This window comes from Tyto alba, unplaced genomic scaffold, assembly GCF_018691265.1.
Source record: "Tyto alba isolate M040663 unplaced genomic scaffold, T.alba_DEE_v4.0 Super-Scaffold_19, whole genome shotgun sequence".
Classification (NCBI taxonomy): domain Eukaryota; kingdom Metazoa; phylum Chordata; class Aves; order Strigiformes; family Tytonidae; genus Tyto; species Tyto alba.
In genome coordinates, this window is record NW_024881281.1 from 3,327,587 (window position 1) to 3,349,412 (window position 21,826).

The 21,826-nt window shown below is 40.7% G+C and overlaps 1 protein-coding gene across 9 annotated transcripts in view; it reads left to right on the forward strand.

Moving 5' to 3' along the window:
* The window catches only part of BCAS3 (BCAS3 microtubule associated cell migration factor), a 372,048-nt gene that overhangs the window by 256,534 nt on the left and 93,688 nt on the right, over nucleotides 1-21,826 (forward strand). Inside the window, exon 24 of one of the 9 annotated variants that reach the window (XM_033004744.2) lies at nucleotides 321-4,986. The exons of the other annotated variants lie outside the window; for them this stretch is intronic. Coding sequence (XP_032860635.1) covers nucleotides 321-346 — 26 coding nt within the window. The 3' untranslated portion in view covers nucleotides 347-4,986. Of the gene's footprint in view, nucleotides 1-320; nucleotides 4,987-21,826 lie in introns of those variants that run through there. 9 annotated transcript variants of the gene reach the window in all.

A 21,826-nucleotide genomic window follows, 5' to 3' on the forward strand; every position in this document is an offset into this window, starting at 1 on the left:
CCTGTAAGTCTCATAATATTCGTCATAGGTTAACGGGGATGAAAGCAGTCATGTGTAGCAAAGCCACACGGCTTGGGCTCTTGCGTTCAGGAATTTAGAGGGAAATGAGTATCATCTCTTTCATTTACTTTCATTACTGTGTCTTCCTTTATTTCCATGCGCTGAGGTCTGGCAGTCGTGGAGCTAGCCAGATCATTTCTAAAATGCAATATTTACCCTATGCCACTTATTGCAAGTCTGCATCCTCAGTGACAGAATTGATTCAGTTGGTGCTGCTGCACTTTTAATGTTACCTTTTATGTTCATGTTTGTTCCAACAGAGTGGCCACTAGCACAGACGACTTGAACTTGTATCACCCGCAAACTGACAACGCTGGAGCCACCAGTTTGTCATTATCCCTGCTAGAGTATCTGATTTAATTTTGTGACAGTGGATTAATTCTTAAAATTGCAGTGCTTTTTGCTCGTTAATGGTCAGTAAATGATTCGAGGGGGGAGGGGGGAAGGGAGGGGAATGGAATTCATCAGTTTTGTAGTCGTTTTAATTCTTCTAGTTTTAAGTTGTTCTATAAATATGTCTTTATGGATGTAGTTTTACTAGCTTAAAAACATCTAATTGGAAACAGTTGCTTAAATCTCTTTGGATCAAGAAGGCAGTAATAAGCAAAGAGAGTATCTTATCCCTACAATCCAGAAATGCTTAGTGACTGGTATACTTGGTGCATGTGTAATCAGCTTCTTGTTTCATCTAAAAACCTTAGCTCTTTTGGTGTGATTTAGTACTTCACCAGCAGCATGGTTTTTCTTGTCTCTGAGATTATCAACTGGTGAAACAAAATATAAGGCAAAATGGCATAACATACAAAAAATATTTTTTAAAATATTTAATTAATTTATGTCATCTTTTAGTGTGTATAATGTGTTCTGGAATATCACCAGGCTTCTGAGAAAAAAAGCATTAGATTTGCCTTCTTGTAAATTAACGTTTTGTTGCACATTATGTAATGTTATGACTCAAGGTTTGCATCAGGCAGGACTGATCTCTGCTATTTTGTAAGGTACCCAGCAGATGAACCCGTAGCTCTTAGATGAGATCAGCCTGCGCATTTACTTATTGACGCTGCTTGTGATTCCAAAACCAATGAGCTCCAAGGGATAAAAACTTGGACATGCATACCTTTGCTTTCTGAAATAGCTAAATTCTATGGGTTTGGGTTTGGTGAGGGGGTTGTTGCTGTGATTTGGGTTTGGTTCCTTATCAGCTGTTTGTTTAATGTCAGAAACTTAGGTCCTTTCTAGCTTATGAGATGTAATGACTGTAGATCCCATGCACGATACTGAGATACTTCGGTTATTTGAAACCCTCTAGCTTATGTTGGTAATACATTTAAAGAAAAATTATTGATGATCACTCTAGTTGTTGGCCTTTTTTTAAAGGCTTACACCTGCATCCCTCTGGCTTGAAGCATAGTACCATTTTCCAAAGTGATCCTCAGAAAGTGTCCTACCAAACCTCAGAAGTCTAGAAATGATACGTGGCTCATTTCCAATCTGGGGAGCAAGGAAAAGAAAGCCAGTCTGTGCTGGTGGAGAGGGAATGCAAAACCACAAATCTTTCTCCCTGCAAGTGGGAAGTGAAACACGTTCACGTACACAATCCTCAGTGATTATTTCTTTGAACACCTGTGTTCATTCGTATGGCTAGGACTGTTCACATGGGGTCAGTTATCACATCTCATTCAGAGTCATAATTAATGGTAATTTCATAAATGTCAAGTATTCATTTAGCTGTGCCCTAGATTGCATGCATCTTATTCCTTCTTGTTTAAACTGGCAAACTGTGATACGGACTTTCATGGGAAACCTACATTGCTCAGAAAGTTTTGTCATTTTCCTTTTTTATTGATTTTATTTCTAGATGTTAAATAGCTTCATAGCACTTTATTAATCTGAAGTATGAAAAAGTTGTGGTAGCATCATGTCTCAGAGCATGGGCAGTTTGAATGGGCTGCCTTCCCACAATAGGAAGGAGCACACACTTGGGCAGCTACAGCATCTTACTCTGTCTTCAGGATTTAAAACACAGTGAGAGTTCAACCCCTGAAATTCTTCTTTTGAGTTTTCTGATAAGCAAGTAGCACTTCACACAAGCCCATTGTTAAAAATCACTTGCTGTTTGGTGGTTTAAGAAATACATAAGTGTATTCTGCCCATCTAAAAGCCATCTGTTACAAAAAATAATCAAACCTCCTTTTTTCTTGTACATTTGTGTCATTCTGTGAATCAGAAGCATTTTATATACTAAGGGCAATGTGCTTTGCTTTTGGAATTCCTGAGTTTCACTAAAACCCTGGGGCATAGTTGGTTCAGGAGACCTGAGGTGACCTGTAAATGGGAGCTGCTGTGTGTCCCTTTGCTGCTTAGCAAGATCATTTTAAAAAGAAAGTGAAATACAGTGTCGAGATACAATATGATAACATTTTAATCCAAAGAGAAAAGCAGTATTTTTATAGTAGTTGACCTCTTGGAAAGCACATTCAGACATTATTTCTCAATAGCTTTCCTCTGAGAGGAAGATGGGCAGTTTCCTCATTTGTCAGTGAACAAATTTGAGACAGAAAAAACAAATTAGGTGACTTTCCTGAACCCAAAGAAACTCCTTATGCAAGCAGGACGAGAGCTGAAGAGTTCCTATACAGCATTGGCAGGCACACGGCTTTGAACGCTGAGCTCTCTCTGCAGGCAGGAAAGGTGTAGGAGAAAGTAGTATTTTTTTTGCAGATTGTTTTGCTTATGAGAATGTGCTGCCTCGTGTGTGAACCAGCCTTTCCACTCTTCCAGGACTTCAAATAAAGTCTTAGTTTTTCTCCTAAATCCCAGTGATTGACTGTCTATAAACACACTGACAGTCTTAAAAATAATGATGAGAAACCTGCTCACCGTGCGTGTGTGTGTTATGTCCAACAGAAAGATGTTAACACTTTGTTTAAGCAGCTGGGCTGCCGTCTTACTGGGCTTCCCTTCTTTGGGCTTCCCCAGCCTTCTCGTGGGATCTCTTCTTTCAGTTTAAGGCGGCTTAAAATTAATTAAGAATCTTTATGGGCATTGTCGTGAAGTTGGATTAATTTTTAAAATCTGAACTATTTCAACCTCTCCTGTAGAGGAGGTGTGAATCTCTTTCCTCTTTGTTTCTCTGTGGATGCAGTAAGATAATAACCCTCCCCTGCCTCTGCACTGCAAAGTCGTGTCTGTTCAGAGCAGCACATCCCCGGGGCAGCGTAGCACCGAATGCAGCCGGAGCTCTTGCAGTGAAAATTATCACAAGTGCGAGGGCTTATTTTACTGCACCGCTTCTGATGATGCTTTTTTTTGGAATTGCAGAAGGGTTGGCAAGAGCATTATCCTTTGCACAAGCCGAGGTTCAAACCTGGAGTTCTGGGTCAAGATGGCAATGCCTCTAAAAGAAACAAGAGTTTAATTTCTTTAGGGGAAGGCGGGCTTCTTGCCTGCTAGTAAAATACCCAGCACCAGGTTTTAGGTTAGCCGCCAAACCAGCCGCTCTCGGCTACTCTGCTCCCTGGTCGTGAAGCAAGTGTTGCTCTTCACGGGCAAAGGTGCAACCGTATCTCCCAGATGCTGGAAGCCTGGGACCGTGGGCTTCGAGGCCAGTGATGTCCAGGTCCCTCCCCACACTCGAATATTTCAGCTAAGCCCCCTGCTGCCTGCCTCCTACGGGGGATCGTTAGGAGCCAGAGGGGATGGCACGGCCCTTCTCTGCCTGAGCGCACGCAGACGGCTGCGGAAAACTTAGGACTGTTGGAAGTTTTTATATTTTTGAAGAATACACTCGGCTGTTCAGTTGTGCTAAATCCGAGGGACAGAAGTTTCACACGCTGTCGCTTGGAGAAAGGTGGTTTGTGCGCGGCTTTCCCTGCGCTGCTGGCGGCTGCGCCTGCTGCGGGGCAGCCACGGCCTGCAGAATAAAGGCGAGCGCTAAAAGGGACGGCAAAGTAGCTCTTCAAGTGCCCCTGCTTCTCCTCGATGCTTCCTCTGTGCTGCTGTTTCGTCGCCTCCTTGTACTTCTGATGGAAGAAAAATTGCCGTGCTTTACTGCCGGTGGGGCGTTGGGCGGAGGGCTGCTGCTAGCTTGTGTTGATTGTGTGAGATGCAAAATTAAGTTCTTGCATCAGTTGGGAATTTTGTGGAATTTTCTGCCATTTGACAGTGTTTCCAGATGGAAAGGAGCAATTTGTTTCTGTACAGTGCAATTTTCATTTACTTTGAATGAGTTGGAGGCTGGGGGGGCGGGTCTGGTGTTTTGTTTTCAGTAGCATGAAGACAGATGTTCTTTCCACTGGACGATCTGGAAACTTTTTCTCCTCCCGCAGTTCTGTTATAGGTGTGCGTCTTCTGAACAAAGACAAATTCCACTGGAAGTGTTATAAAGTTAGTTGCATTTTTACTTATTCTAACGATTCCTTATTTTTCTAGCACGGTAGGTTAGAAATGTGTTAAAGCTAGTGGTAAAGTAATTTATGAAGGGCAGATGGAGTTCAAAAGGTTCAAATATACAAGTTCAGTTCCAGCATCATTTGGATCTTCACACCTCAGTGTCCCAGTAGAGAAACTGGATACTAAGTTTTTACAGTTTCTACTGTAAAAACTGAGCCCTCCAGAACTTTTAGGAACTAATGGATTTTGCAGAAATGATTTGACTACCCTGGATGTCCATTAGCTATTTTGCTTTTATGTCTTTGCTGGAAACATAAATGGCTTTTACTTGCGCTTTTTTTTACTAGTTATATGTTTGCAAAGATGTCTTTTGTATTACAGTAGCCGGTAGGAAAAAAAGTGATGTACTCAAAAATTGTAGGAGCATTTAATCATAGTATATCCTAACTAGAATTTAAACTGTGTGTTGTCAAGAAAGTTTCCATCTGTAGCATACCAATCCCAAGCTGAATACATGCAGTTTTAATCTTCTGACTCTTGAATTCATTCTTTTTTGTGTGGCTTTGGTGGTGTTAAAATTTAATCCTCAGCAGTTACATTGTATTAAGTCTATATTTCTCTCCTTTCCTTGCATGTCCTACTTTATTACTGGCAACAGATTTTGAAATATCCTGAAAAATCTGTGTTTTCTACTATGGGGATGACCTTTCTATCAAATGGGTAGTTTAAGAAAGTTTCCTCCCCTATTTGTTGACCTGTTAGATGCTTAGCAAAATTAATTCCCTGTAATATACTATTCCTATTAGAAGTGTGAATCTTCGATGGTCAACTCTCAGAAATATCTTGCTGATATAAAATAATTTTTCATCCAGTTATGTTCATCATGTCACTCATGCAGGCTTTATCTATATTATGTCACAAATGAGAATAAATTCTGTACGCTAACATGTGGTGTGCAGCAATGTATGCCATTTTCTGTATTGCAAAATGGTACAGAATAAGAAAAAAATAGATAAATCTGTAGATTTTCAGGTGCATGTGACAATTTTGGAAATTTTACACATGGAAAAGCTGGCTGGCACAACAGCAGAGGAATGATAAAACCACTTCCATTTTGGAAGAGCGGACATAGGATGGGTGTGTTTCTCCATGTCAAACAAGCACTTAGAAGGAAGGTAATGTTGGAGCTGGTATGGTTCACCACACAAGGGTTTTATTTTGTGGTGGAAAATCTAATCTTTCCGAGACCATTTCTCTTGGGTATAAGTCTGAAGTCTGCTTTATATTGGGAGATTGGCATGAAATCCACAGCACTTAAGAGGATAAAGGCCTCTGTCTCCAAAATGTACATTTTTTTTGGAACTATAAAGGCAGTGGAACAAGAAATGGTTTTAGGTATATAATGTTAAGATCCGACCCTGTAATCCTTTCTCAAGTAAAAATATGTTATAGATCAATTTTATCGATTCATACCTTTTTTTCCATGTGTTTCAGAAGATTCACTTAAAAAAAGGAAACCTTTCACGTTTAACTAGTGATTAAAGAATTAAAAAAAGATTAATTATAAGGACCTACTCCAATTAGCCAGAATGATGTCGTCTTCTGGTTCCTCTGCAGGCATCATTTGATTTCTGGAAGCACAGAAGACTTTAAAAAAAAAAAAAAAAGAAAACAAAACAAAACAACAAAACACAAAACCAAACCAAAACAAAAACCCACAAACATTTCTCTTACTGCCTTTCTCATTTACACAGTCACTTTAAAGGACCCCACAGCCTTTCATACCTTAGGAATTTGGGTAACTCTTCAGCTTCAAGATATACTGAACATTATTTTGAGAAATGTTGTGTTTGCTAAATAACATGCAATACTTGAAGCCCTTCTCTCTTTTCTTGAAATACTACAGAAAGATGGATAATAGATATAAGCAAAGCATGGGAACAAAACAGGGCAGGGTTAGGAGGGGAAGAACTGGGTGAGAGAAAAAGAGGTGATGCAGGGAGCTGCTGGGCGGGGGAAGGGAAGATGGCTCTCTGCAAATAGATGTGTTCAGTTTTCAGTTTACAGGCAATGGGACAGAAGAAACAAAATCAAGAGGAGGAGGAAGAGTTGAAAGGAATGAAAAAACAAGAGACTTATTCAGTAAGTAAATTAGAAATTATATCAGATAAATGGATGAAAACAAGAGCAGATCCCTGACTAATGCAAGTTGTTCTGGCACCACTGCCTTCAAATCAGTTTACACCAGTTCAGGATCTGGACAGACTGGCTGAGTTGAGACCAGAGACTAATTTTTAATCTGGGCTTCCTTGCTTTGTATACTTAAATTGGACATATTCTAACATCATAAATTAATATGCAACAAAAATAGAATCAGCACGGGCACTCACAAGGAGAGAAGAGTGATAAAAAAGATCGACTGCCTGGTGCTCAGTGATCTTTGATGTCAGAGGATCACAGCTGTTAGTTTATCAGTTATAATGAACATTTATACGGCTACTTTTATCTTGAATGGGCTAGATATTCTGGCTGATGAATATTGACGTGATTGAAGTGAGATTACATAGATTTTAATCAGTTGAGGTCTGGCTCAATGTATGCAGTTGTAATTTGCTTTGTTCCACCTTAATGTATAAGATTTCTTGCAACAGTATTAACAGTTTAGGGGAACCATACGTATTTAGAGAATATTTGAATACTTTGATATCTATCTATCCATCCATCCATCCATCCAAACCACCCAGCACAGGCAGCCACACTCTGCTTTCCAAGAAGCACCATGGCCTCTGACATTTTAGAAGTCAGTTTTACTCCTCAGGGAAAAAAAAAAAAAAAACAAAAAAACAAAAAAAAACAAAAAAAAAAAAAAACAAAAAAAAAAAAAAAAAAAAAAAAAACCAACATACCAGTATTTCTTCTGTTTGCATTAAGCTATGGGGAAAGCAGCACGTTGCAAATCACCAGGCAGCTTTGTGCCTGGCCCCTCATGGTTTACTGAGCTAAGGTCCCTTACCAACATATATAAGGAATTAAGAATTTTCTCTTTCCTAAATGACTCATTTTGACGGTCAGTTTGCTGGCCAAACGCTGATACGCTTTCATTCAAATGTAAAATTTAGAGCCAGTGATGTGCAGCATATTGCTGTGGGATGCATTTTTTTGTCTGTGTAGCAGTGTAATGCTTTGGCCATCCCTCCTCCATTTCTGTTAAGGCACCTCCTGAAGTCAGACTTAAGCTGCTTTTAAAATGAGCCAGGATCACTTGGATGTGGGTGAGGTGCAGCAATTTGGGAATTGCTCCCAGCTGGTGGAGAAATGATTTCCAAGCAAGCTGGGTGGCTCTAACTGCTCTTCCCAGTAGAAATAAGCTAAAATATATAGAAATTGTTGCTTTGACAAATAAGCTAATGAGCCACTCAAGTTGCTTTATGTATTGAATGTAGTTGCTTGACAGTTATTATTATTTTCTAATTATATTAAGTTTATAAATTATTAACAAGTGTTTAATTTCAGTCCAAACAGATCCAACAAAAGGGATTTGTACAGTTATGAATTGCAGCAAAATACAAAGTTGTTGAGCTTTTAGTATATGCAAACTTGGAGACCCTGGTTATTTCTCCCTCTTTCAACAGCCAGTCATGAAACTTTCTTGACCTTTTCACCTTTAAACTTTATTTGAACTTGGAAAGAAGACTTGTGAATTGTGAAGGGGAAAAAAAAAAAAAAAAAAAAAGGTGGGGGCTGGGGGGGAGAGGGTCTGATTATATGTTACCGTAACAGTAATACTAGCAAAATAATCCTCCTCTTGTGCATGAGTGTCTGCTACTGCAAGCTTCGGGGTAATAAGCTCACATGACATGCCTGGAGGCTAATGCTGGCCTATGCTTTTTTTTTTTTTTTTTTTTTTTTTTGGTACATATTTAAACAAAGACTGATTATCCAAACAAGAATTTGGACTGCATCAACTGGACCAGTTAAACTATAGTTAGTAAAACTTGGCGCCTTCAGAGCTTGGAATGTTACAATTACAGCTGGATCCTCATTTGTTAGGCAGCCTTACAAAATAATAAAAGTGGAGATTTTTATCTTTATAGGACATAGCTTAACTCTTTGAATACAGAGAACTAAGTGCCAAATATTACAGTTACTGATTAGACATACTATTCCGGGCCAATAAACACGATTAAACAGTTGTATCCAAGCTCTATAGGACGCAGGGCGAAGGGAGCTGCTTTGCCAGCACTCGGATAGATGCTGTGGCACTTGTAGTGGATATTCATTATCTTCCAGGATTTCTCTTGAGATAAGGAACAAGAACACAACAAGCAATTTGTTGTTTGATCTTCCTTATCTAGCTGCTGTCTTTTTGACAGTATTGCTGTGTTTTTATTTGAATTTCTCTTCTTTTTGTATTTCCTGTTGCTATGAAAAAAGCTTGTGTCTGTGTAGGATCTAGATGGTCCCTGGAGTTGGTCTGATTTTCACCTCTCAGTTGAGCTGGAGAACTTTCTTCAACACTGGCTTCAAATCATAAGCAAATTTTTCACTAACCCACCCCCCCTCAAGGCCTACGAGGTTGCCTCTCCCCTTTGCTGTCCTCATGGGGCTGGCAGGTGGCGGGGGATGTGCAGACAGAAGTTACATTTCAGTTTAACAAACTGCTGTTGACCATTCCAGAGTTGTTCTCTCATCCTACACAGAGGGATTGACTTTGATTAGTCACTTGCAAAGCCAAACTTTGGCTTTCTGGTTGTGTAATATATAGCTCTGGTTGCCAATCAGAAAATGGAAGTTCTTTTCCTAAAATTAAACAAAGAGTCTTTATCATTAACCCAGAACAAATCAATGCCTTTGCATTAATTCACATGGAGCAGGGCCAATTTACAGCTCTCCCTGATCTGCCCGGTGGTTTTTTTGTGCATAGGTTTATCTCAGTTTCTTTTTTAAGAAAGTGTTTATTGTTTGCATTTTCTGAAAACCTATTGAGTAATAATGATTGAAACTTAAGCAATCATGACTCTTCAGAATGTTTGCAAGAGCCCACCAGCTAGATAGTGTACCAGGCTGTACCAGGGGTTTTATTTTTTTGTCTTTGCACAGACTAAAAGCTTGCATTCATTAAAGTGTGAAAAAGTTACTTTCCTTTATTGTGACAGTTTTACCATGTTTCAGTGTAGTTTTGCCTCAGTAGTGACAAATAATATGGATAATATGTAATTGCTGCAATCAAGATACCGTAGGAGTTATGAGAGCAAGGGGTAGGTAATTTTGAATGGCAGGACATGAGGTTTCTTGCATTGAAAACTGAGAAGCTGAAGATTTTTAATCAAGATAAACTTGCAGATTCGTAAGGTGCACCTCAGTGCGGGAGAAATGATACCAACTGGAAATAAGAAAGACCTAAGGAAAAATTGTGAGTTAATGTTTACTCTTTTATTACTATTCTAATCGAATGACTTTACAACATGACCTTTTAAATTGTAGCTACTTTAAAAAGGAGCATTTGTGTGCCGCAGGCCTGTGGAAAGCGCCGGTGGGTGCAGTGCCGTTCAGCTCCTGCGTGCTGGGCCGGGCCGGCTCCACGCTCAGCGCAGAGCCCGGCTTTGCAGTCAAGCACTCAACGTTTGACATGGATGTGGCTCAAGGGAGAACATCTCTCTCTGTTCCCAGGACTTCGGGCAACAGCCACTTTCCGTAAAACTTTTCACCTCTTGTTGGGACTCATTGAGCCTTCGGGAGGTGACGCTGCAGAAGGAGGAACCAAAACCTGGATTTTGAGGGCAAATGTTTGGGCTCTGTCTCCTTCGGAGGTTACCTGCCACATGTATGGGAGGCAATCAAGGATTTCTTTTCCCAGTTGTGGGAAGGAGTCTGGTTCTTGCTCTGTGTTCCCCCAGTCATCTGCTTTTTGCCTAGTTCTTAGCCACGCCATTGGGAAGAAGTAGGGATGCCCCAGTTAGTCTTTTGTATGACAATATCTAATTTCAAGCAACAGTATTTGGTTTCTGGCCAGAAGAAATCCTTTATTTATTATATCTACTGTCCTTGCCTTTTTTTTCCTGTATTGAATAGATTCACCTTATGCCATAGTGAGATGACTGAAATAGTGCTTTGCTGATTTAAGGGACCCAGGTTTACAACCTAGATACAAATGTCTGTAGTACCTGGAATATCCATCAAGAAAATATCATTGGTAGTAAAACAGAAAAGAAAGGTTAGCTGATCCTCTAGGTATTGCAGATGAGATGATCACCTAGCTGTTGACAGAGGGAATCTAAAATTTTAGAACCTGTCCTCAGACAGTCTGAATGTATTTTCAGCTGCCAAGAAGAAGTCAACAGGAATGATCCATGGATAAATGAGAGCAACATAGTATATCGGCAAGAGGCAGATTCAGTTCAGCAGCCTTGCTTTTCAAATATTTTCTAAAACCAATTAAGAAACAGTCTTGGATCAGACTTTATTTTGTATTCAGAAATTATTCCCTGTCTTAATTTTTCTCATCTGTGGTCTTACCTAATTCATCTTCTCTTTTTCCCTCCTCCTCTTGTTTGGTAGATTTATTCCTGGATCAGCAAGGGAGTGAAGGAGAGAAAACAGGGCAGCCATTAGTTGCCATTGCAGAGGTCTTTCTGAACTATAGTTCCCACCCTCTTTCTTTTTCTTGCATCGTGGATTTATTGTGAATTAATCTTCACTTTAACCTCGAAACAACTCAGATTAAATCACAGAGAAATAAAAGAAGAAAGCTCATGGTGCATGAATCAAAGTGAGAAGAGGTCCTCAGTAAAATTTCATCAGATAATCAGAACTGTACTTGGGAAAGAAAAGAGTATTTCTCATCGCACGTGAGTCATATTTGCCATTAGGAAAAGGAGACACTGTCCCTCGTTCTAATCTGATGTGCTGTAGCTGCTGCAGGAGCCCACGAGACAATCTCCCTGTTACGGACACTCTCGGGCTGTTTCCTGTAACGAGTGTTTTAAATCGATCCTGGAAGTCAAAAGATAAAACCTTTCACAAAAATGCCCTGTATTTCAGAAAAAAAAAAAAAAAAAAAAAAAAAAAAAAAAAAAAGAAAAGAAAGAAAGAATAGATTTTGAACTCTTATGTCACTGAAGCTATTGCTACAGGAGCTACTATTGATACTCCAGATGCATTATAACAAGCAGAATTATTTTCAATTTATTTAATTTTAATTAATGTTGTGCATTATAAAATGGTTTCCTTGAGTGTACAAGAACCACTTAAACAGTTGCATTTTTATCTGTGTTTTGAATTCTCAGGAATGGTTGATGCACACACAAAAATAGCTGTATCCAAGGATGCAAATGGTTTGAGTTTTGTTTAAATCAGATTTCTTATTACAGTCGTAGTCTTTGGTGAATGGAACAGCAGCCAAGTATGTTGGTTCTTGTGGGTTGATTGTTTGTTGTTTTAAGCTTAATTAAAGTAGCTTTTGCTTAAAAAGAAGGGGGGAAATTCAGTTTAAATGTAGGTAACTATGATAACTCCGTAATACATCTTTCTCTCTCACAAGTTGTGTTTGGAATAGAGATTTACATAGATGGACATAGCCGAAAATAATAAGGGAATTCTATTTATGCCACAAGTTAAGAATTCCCATCACTGGCAAATCTTAATTTACTTTTTCATCTGATTTCTGATGGGAAAAATCTAATTGCTTTTATACTGGAAAAAAAGTTGATTGAACTCAGAATTTTTCCAGTGGATCAAAAGGTTATTTCCCAAGCAGTGCTCTTTTACAAACTGCAGTGTTTTTTTTAATTTATCTGCTTCTTTAAGCAGATAAATGTTCAGCATTACTGTATGCAGGGAAAGATAGCCTCCTAATACTAATTTGTATTAAATGTATTGATAGGTGGAACGTTATTTGACTTCCAGAATTTTACATGAAATCTCTCATTATCAGTGCGATGGCAGTAAGACCCTAGGGATGAAACAGTGCAATATAGAGATTGGCTAAATATAATTTCTGTGGTTTTCTTTGTTGCTTATAAAACTCTGATTTTTTTCTGGAGGAAAACACTTGAGGCCTTTTCCTGCCTATAGGAACTGTTCAATCAGTATTAACATGCAAGTCATCAGGAGCACATTCTTACAAATACTTACTCTAAAGGTCCCTACTCTTTGAATAGAAAAGGTCAGCCATGACAAACAGAAATTTATTTGTGTTTTTTAGTTTTCTATAGGATTAAAGAATATCTATAGTTTTAGGAAGCTAAACTAGACAATAGTATGTTCTTTGTCGTTTTTTTTCCTAGAATCATAGACTTTATTTGCATTTATTCCTTGTAGTAATTTCAGTTGACCTGAGTAGTACCTGTCGGTGAGAAGAGAGCTGATCATAGGCCAGCAGCTTTTTCTTTCACCACATTTGCCTTCACAAACCTATTTAATATGATCAGTGAAAACAAGGTTTTCTTGTGAGATGTCCAACTCTTTCTGGTTTTGGCAAATTCAGAGCTATTTGGAGACTTGCGCTGCTGGAGGAAAGTTTTGCTTTCTGTAGCAATCCCAAGTAGAAGGGTTTAAAGCAAGGGTGGTATTGTTTAAACTGTAATCAAACTTTTCAAACCTCAAAGGTTTATACCAAAATCAGCATTTGAAAGCTTAGGTAAATTTTCCTTTTACCAGGGCCTCTTCACAGAACTTGTTTTCCCATCACTTTGGCAAATTCCATTCAGTTATTTCAACCAGTATGAGTGGATCCACCCTCAGAAACGATTGCCGTGAGTAATGGTGCTGCATTTTGTAGACATCAGCACTGAGAAGTAGCACGCTGTTGAAAATTAGTCAAAACTACACAAATGACTAAGGTTGGGTTTGCTTTATACATGGTAGAATTACTTAATTGGTGGAATTACTCAAGAAACCAGTTGGTTTTGTAATTATGGTAGCATATTTGTCTGCCAAGTTACTTTCAATGCAGCAGGTTTAAACTGATCCAATTAGTAATGAAATTGGTGTAATTAACCTCATCATTAATTAAATGTGTGCACGCACGCTGGCTTTCAGTCGGTGTTTTGGGGTAGGGTGGTTTTTTTTTGCATTATCCTGTTACAGAAAGGAAATTTCATTCTGTATAGTCTTTCCTTAAAGCATTTGTGATGGGCCTCTCTGCCAGGTAACGGGGGTGGAATAGGAGCTTGAGGATAACTGCTGATTCTTGGGGGACTGGACTTCTTGTGGCTCTGCAACCCTTGGCCTGAGGTCCTGGTGTTCAGTTGCCCTTTGGAGAGATGAGCCTCCACCAAGGAATGACTGTTGCCATCTCAGTGCCAAAAGATAATTGGCACATGGAACAAATCAGCTGTTTGTAATAACCAGGACCATGATAAACACTTGTCAGGGTTCCCTATGATGTGGCTTGTTTTAGTGTTCATGGAACAGCTTAGTCTCAAGAGTCATCTATGACAGGTATCACTGCAAAGCTTAAATTAGAACTGCCTCAGAGAAGGCCCAGAAGAAATCCTCCACGATGAGGGAGGCTCTCTCTGCAGTTTGCAGAGAAGCTGGTTAAACTCATGTGTGCAGCATTATGGAAAATTTTACTTAGCAGTTGCCTTCCCTGTAGTTGATTAATACAAGATTTCAGTGTTCCCAGTCCATTAATCTTCACAAGCACATCTGCATACTGAAAAATATTTTTAAAAACAACATTAAAAAATCACAAGCGCTGATAATTTTGAAGATAAAAAGAATTGAAAGAGCAATGATAAACTGCAGTTCACTTGCATTATATGAATCCCAATTCAACATGAGAGAATGGCTATGCCATTTAAAATATATTAATTGCATAAAAGGAGAACTTTGAAAAGTGGTTGTTCTCCAAGCGCTGAATGCAGTTCCGACTGAGAAATATCCTGGCCTGCATTGCATCAAGGAATAATATCTTGTAAGTCAAAAACGTATTAGGGAGGAGTTAATATTGGGGGCGTTGAGAAAGTTAATTATCTTGAAAAGAAACTAATAATGAAGGTGTGTAAGAACCAAATAATGGGAAAGCAGGCTCTCTGGTATTTTAAGGAGTGCATATCTGAAACTGGACAGCTAGAGCCATTCTTTTCTAGCAGATTTGTTGATACAAATATGATAAGAGTGATGTCCAGATGCCTGATTTTTCCAGAAACAGAGTATTTTTAAAACTTCCTGTTGTCTATTCGAAGCTGCAACTTAATGAATAACAAAACCCATGGTTAGTTTTATGACCCTGGATTTCTATTTATTTTACCAAGTACTTTCCTAGTAAGGAGATACCCAGAAGGCGTGCCAGGTAACTTTGTGATCCCCGTCCCATTTATCCCAGAAGTACTAAAAGGCCTTATTGTGCAAGGCAGCGTCTGCTTCAAGGGAAGGCGATTCAGCGCGGTGAAACCTCGTAGGCTCTGTTCCCCGCTTCCAACGTGGAGTTGCATCGCGAGGAAATCACAGCTCGGGCGGGATCTCACCGCGGAACCCACCTTTCCCTCGGTGGCTTGGGGCTGGGATGGTGCCAGGCGCCTCCTGCCAGCTCCGGCAGCCGCGACGGGACGGGGGCAGCCGGAACATCTCCAGGGGCTGCCACGAGGTTCGCCAGCGCGGCTCGGCTCCGAGTTCCTGTATCCCTCCCGGAGCCAAGCGTTCCCAGCCGCCACAGGAGCAAGGCACCAAGAGCAAACCGAGCAGCGAAGGGCCAAAAATCTGGGAAATTCGGTTTAGCCCTTATTTAGATCGGATTTTTAACAAAACTAGCTGGATTCTAAGTTCATTTAAAGAACTAATTTTCTGGATCCAAGTGTTTTTATAGTGAGAGGATGTTGTAAAGGAGTTGTTTATAATAGAGTTTATCTTAGGCTGAAACTGTTTGCCGGCCTAATATCAGGAACGGTCTGAAAAAGCCTTATACTGGTGGTAGCTTAAGGAAGGGGACCAGGGTGGGGGAGAAAACCTAATAAAAATAGCTGAGATCATTCAACAGTTATCAAGAAACAGATACTGCAGTTTTATAACAGAGAGCACTAAAAGTATATGCACTCTTAAAAGGCAATTAAAATGTATACTCCAAAACTATAAAACATTTTCTTTTCATCTGGAACATTGAGGGCAGATTACAACACATTAATAACGTTTTGTTTAGAGTTCAGTTTCTGATGGCTTCCAAATGCAGTCTGTGTAGATTAACCAGAAGGAGTCCAGTTCCCTTTTAAGAGAGCTTGTAAAGGAAAGCAATGTGGTAAGATTGTTATGAAAAGCTAGTGTATTTAGGAAATAGCACTTAGCAGGGTCTCTCTGAATGGCTGCCAGGTCAGGAAGCTGAAGTGCAAGGCTTGGCCCTCGTTCAGGCCCCCCAGTCCCGGCTCCTTGACCACACAGTACGTCAGGAGCATGTCACGGCGAGCCAGGAGCTCCACCACGCCTCCGCCGCTTGGCACACGCATTTTCACATAACCCAGGGCTCCGGAGGGGAGGGAGGCACGCCGGGGCCAAGGGAACAGGCTGCTTATTAAAATAGAAATGGATAAATAAAAAAAGCATGGGAATTGAGCGGTCGCTCGGTCCCGTTGCTGCGGTGAGCAGCATCGGCTCCGCGGGGCGAGGGCGGCCATTCGGCGGGGGAGAGCTCGCTGGTGGCGGAGGGAGGGGAGGTGGCACCCTGCTCCTGGGAAGCTCGTCCTCACGCCTTCCTGCGGGCCTTGCGCGAGCTGTACCTCTCGGTGAAGGAACCGGGGAGTACGAGGACGTTGTCCCCACAAGATCCGTTTTAAATACGTGGGGAAGCGTGGGCGGCATGGCCGGGCTGCGAGCCGTAAGGCCGCAGGTCGGAGGAGGCGGCGTCTCCTCCAGGTCCCGTGCTGCTGCAGGGCCGCTGCCAGTCGGCTCGTTCCTCCAGCCCCCGTTTCCCGCTCCGACCCGCCTCGTCTCTAACCGGCTCCCAGCTGGCAGGACGTGGGAGCGGAGCGCAGGCCCGTGGGCAAAGCGTCTGCCAGGCTCCGTGTTTGCGCCGGGCGAGGGAAGCCATCGAGAGGCCGGGGGGCTGGAGAGGCTGCCGGGGGCAGACGGGCACCTGAGCTCTGCTCCCGCCCTCAAAAGTAGCATTAGTTTATATCCACTGGAAGAATTTCTTCTCAAAATAACCGTACAAATGCCCATTCTCATCCCTAAGTCTTTCCTCCACGTGATAATCTCGCTGCTTTTTTCAGTAACAGTCACGAGGGAAAACAGCATGTTTAATTTATCGTAGTAATGTGTACCAAGTTTCTATAAATCCTACCAGTGTAGGAACTTACTGCGTGTTCTCCAGCAAGGGTTTAAATTGTGTGTCGTGGGACAGGCTCTGTCTCTTTTCCCTCTCCATCTCCCTGAAGTCAGCGGTCCCGGCTTTCTGAGGGACTCTGGTCAAGCCATACGCACAGTTCTGTTTTGGTTTTGGCTAGCGGCTCAAAATTCAGAGAAGTTGGGATGTCCCAGCAAGCCCAGCAATACTATTTACATGCTTACGTTACCCAGGTGCTTTAGATGAATCAGGGTGGCACTTTGGTGCAGGTTTAGTTTAGTTCATAATACCATGACTGCTGAGACTGCTGGTGACATTTTCATCGCTATGTTGTATTAGGAAAAGGTCAAAATGAAATGCACTGCTGATCTAGCACACAGTGTAATTCTTCAGTATCTCTATTGTCCCCAGTTTCCTCTTTTCTACCTTTCAGCCAGCTCTGTGGAAACCCACCAGGCATAAAGTAGAATAATATGGCAGAGTAGCTTTTATTTTTCTGAAATGCTACAGCAGTGTATTTTGTATTGAATGCAAAGGGAAAATGATTGCTTTCCAGTCGCTCATTCAAGACAGAGTTGTCCTTTGGCTGTGCCTTATTTGACTGTATAGCTAAATGCTGATCATCTGTATCATGGCTGTCAAACTGTCTTTCTGGCCCTTAGAAATGGATCCCCTGGTTAGAAAAATCTGCTTTTCACAGCCACTAAGTTCACTTCAAAAATATTTTTACAGAGAGATGAGGGGGGGATAAAATGCGTGGTTACGTTTAACACTCAGTACACTAATAATTCCTGCCTTTCTTGGAAAAAGCATTGTGTATTAGTAACATGTTGTACATTAGCAACTTGTACGTTTGATGGGAAAAATCTAAGAAATTGTCATTACTCAGAACTGAGTAATTATACACAAAATTAAATGTGTGTGTATGTGAGAGAGGAACTTTAACTTGTTATTGGTTTCAGACAGTGACTCATTAAGCCATCCTAAAGCCTCGGATATGCAACAGAAGACTCTAAATGTTAACACTTACATTCTCATCTCCATACACGAGGATTTGAACACATAATTCCCTGAGATGAGACTATACCTCTTAATTTTTATTTCTAAATCTATGCTAAACTGGCAGATGTTACGGGAATAGCTTTTAGCATTTTTCATTTAGATTCCGATTAAAAGATAAGTTTTTTTTTCTTCTTAAAACCAGCAAAACTAATTATTCATGAGCGCAAAAATCATCATCCCTGACTAACAGACGTCTCAGTTTAGGGTCACCAGCAGATAATGTGAGGTCTGTAACAACTGTTGGATCATTCAAAATGCTTCTGAGTCCCAGAATGGTGTTTCTGTTTTTCATTATCCAAAGGGATAGAGGAGAGGAGAAAGTTCAGGGAGCCACTCTTGCCTTTGCTCCCACTGAGGCTGTGCACACACCACGAGTGCCGCAGCGGACACTGGTGGGACGTGGGTTTGCTCAAAGCCGCGGGGGTTCCTCTGCTTCTGACTCCTTGGGCTTCAGCTATTGTACAGTCATTCCCAGGGACTGAAAAGCTGAGAAATGAGAATGAGGGGAAAAAACGTTTTTTAAGCAGTTCCAGGGTGACTGAATTCCTTCAGCTGCCCATGTACTTGAAGATCTATTACTGGAATAACAGTTTTCCTATATTTATTATTCATATCCTGTCCAGTTATTGGTTATTTGTCACCACACCTTCATTACTGTCAGGAAAGTTGTTCTCCGCTGGCAGGATGAAAACGTATTCAGTTTCTCTGCTGTATTCCTGTTTTGCTTCCTGGTGTTGTGCAACACCTGAAATTGTGATCCTTCAGGCAGTTAGTAGCAATGTGGAGCTGTGCTTGTACCACTGCGCATTATCTAAAATCCATGACTCAAAGAAAAAAATGTATCTGATTTCATTAGCTGAGAGATCATAATCCAATTATTTTATTTTTAATTTTTCTTTCCCAAGCTCTTTAACAGATGCTGCTTTTTGGCCCTTTGACAGAAGCCTTTTAACCTTCTTTATGAAAATCACAGATTGCAGCCTTCCGTGTGGGTATTTCTTGAGTTATATAGTTAACCTGAGAAGGCAAAAAAAAAGGCATTATTACATTGCTACAAGCTGCCAGCTCCCTGCTAATATTTTAAAGGTGTGGGTGCATGTGTTACTCTTGTATAATATCAGTTCTCTGTGATTTTGTAAACAGAACCCAGTGAACCCTGAGCATCCGAACTGCGGTGTAAAGGCAAAACTAAAATTACTCATTTAAGGTCATCTGGTTTTACTGACACACCAAAGGTCTAGGAGAAGGAGTGAGCAAGCATCATATTTCTCAAATACAAAATTTTACAGTGGGAATGTGTTATAAAACATTCTGCCAGTGTTGTTTCCCTTGGGATTTAGAGTGAGAGACATGAAGGCTGACAACTCTCTTCCTGTTGTAGGTCAGAGCTTGAAGGAACTCTGTAATCTTCCCACCAGCTTTACTCTCCTGGAACTCACGGTTAAAATTAGATACTGGCTGAACTTTAGCAGTTCAGTTTGAAAGCTTTCAGAGGCAAAGTAAAACAACTGCAGAGGAGAGCTTTCTCACAGTGCCATTTTGAGAAGCCACTTTGTACAGAGTAACATGGTTTCGCTAACCAATGGTCTCTTGCATAGATGTTACCATAAATCATGATTAACAGGAGAGGCAACTGGGCATCATGGAAATAATCTCTCTGTGTACTTTGTCTTGCAGTGAGGTATCTTTCTTTAGGATATTACATTACCTTTTGATTTGATTTTTTTTTTTTCTTACTATTTCACCTCTTGCCCCAACGTTTGTCAGTGACAGAAGTACGCAAGCGGTTTGCTGCCCCAGCAGAATGCAAAAGATCAAACAAACACGGGGAAAAGAAAGGGTGACAGGGCCTTACAGTACGTGATGTGAATTATGAACTGCCAAACCAAGAATTAGGCTGGAGTTCCAGCAACACGGGAAAGCCTCGACATACAGTACAGAGGGTGAGGTGTTCTGCTTAGTCTCTGCTGCAGGATGCTGGACCCTTCCCTCTTAGAACTCAGCCTGGCTTGATTATCCCTTTTATTCGGGACTCAAAACAGCTTGTAAATTTTTTTATCATTCCTTCCCAGATTGCGTGGAGTGTATTGTAGCCTTTGCTTTCCTTTGTCCACATCTGTTTTCCAAACTCATTACTTTCATGTTATTAGGTTAATTTAAAATGCTGTGTTTATTTCCATCCCACAAGTTTATTTTTTATCTTTTGAAATAGTGCAATGACTCCATCAAGCAATGATTTATTTTAGAAAAATCACCACCTACCAATTCTTTGGGCATATCAGTTGGTGCTAGCACCAACTTTGTCAGCAGACTGGTATCACCGTCAACACTGAGGACTGTTCAGAGATGCTGTGCTGGGAATACTATTTGTAATTTCAATTATTTGTAATACTAATACTTACAGTAATTTAGAAGGAAGCTCTCCTGAGAAGAGCTTTTGTCTCACTACTTGTTTGCACAGTACCTAGCACGACATTGGTCTAGTCCTGATTGAGGCTGACAGCTTTTCCTTAATACAGATATTAACCTGAGCCCATGGCCAAACTAGCAACTACCCGAGGCCATTCCTGAAACGTGTGTGACTATCGCTTGCCAGACCAATCATCATTCCCATCTCACTGTTGCCTTATGTTTTTGGCAGGCCTGTATGTTATTTTTGCCACCTGTAGTTTCTCTTTCCTGTCTCATCGTGGGGTGTTTGGGTGCTGGCTGCTTTCTGTTCTGTAGTAATAAAGTGTCTAAGCTATTTGCTTGGACTGGGACCTTCAGGTGGCTGTGCTATGGGAATAGTCAGTGGTGATCACAGATCTCATACAGTAACACGAGATGGGGTTAGCAGAGCTCTCATGTATTTAATCCATCTTGGAATTTAAGTTAAGGAATACAAAAACAAACCATATGCTGTTTATCATTAATTTCTCCTTTTTGTCATCACAACTATAGCCACTCCTTACATATGAGAAAATGATTTATAATACAGTTGATCACCCTCAGAAATGCAAATCACATTAGCTGCAAAATCTGTGGAAGAACTGCCCGTTGTCTTCCTGGTCGAGATGGGAGGGACAAAATAAGGGAGGAAATGTAATCTAGCCTGGAACAGTGGCTTTGGTCCCAGCCTTGGTGCTGGCTCGCTGCATGGCTTTGGGAGAGCCAGACAGGTCTCTGTAGGCCAAATTTCTTTAGAGTTAGGGAACAGTTAATTATACCAAAGGTGATTTTCGATTCTGTGGGTCCGTGCATAAATCACTGAAGATTTATAGCTGCTTGTGTGTAAAATGTGCATCCCAAAGGCATTCTGAAGGTATTCGTAGTAAACTCCTGACTTTATTCTCCATCATCATGTCCTACAAAGAGATTGGTTAGACTAGTGAAAAGTGGTATAAAATTGTATCTTATCAAAACTTGCAATTTTCTTCTTATTGTCCTCAGGTGCTCAATTTTTTTTATTCAAGATGAAGGCACTAGACATTTTGGCTTATAAACATTTGCTATCCATTAGGATATAGTAACCTATATTTGAAGTGCAGGAGAAGCCTTTGGCAACTGTAAGCAATTGCTGGTTATTAATGCCAAAGCTGTAAAAATGTACATAGGAAGTCACTGCATAGACTCCGAGCGTTAGTGTTGTTTACATTCCTGATTTGATTCACATATTAACCACAATTAACATGCTAGCTAGATTTCGAGCATATGTTTCTTCCATCACAGAATGTTTTTTTTCTCTTATGCTTTAGTCCAGATTATTCTTTGCTGGAAAACCTTTTAACAAATTCAGACAGTGGGAAGGAATTGCGGTCTGCATTATCTTAGGGAATATATTTATTGGAAATGGGTGGGGGTGCTCTTCTGTGCTGTGACCTTGCTGGGTACTGGTGTGTTAGTGCTTCGCGGACTTCTATAAATCTTCAAGCACACATTCAGGTCTGGTTGGGGGTGAATTTCCTTCTACGTGAAGCATTTGCCTTTTTTTTCTCTCTGGCACTCCCGCATGGAGATGGTGTTCTTGGTTGCAACTGGAATAATAATAATAGT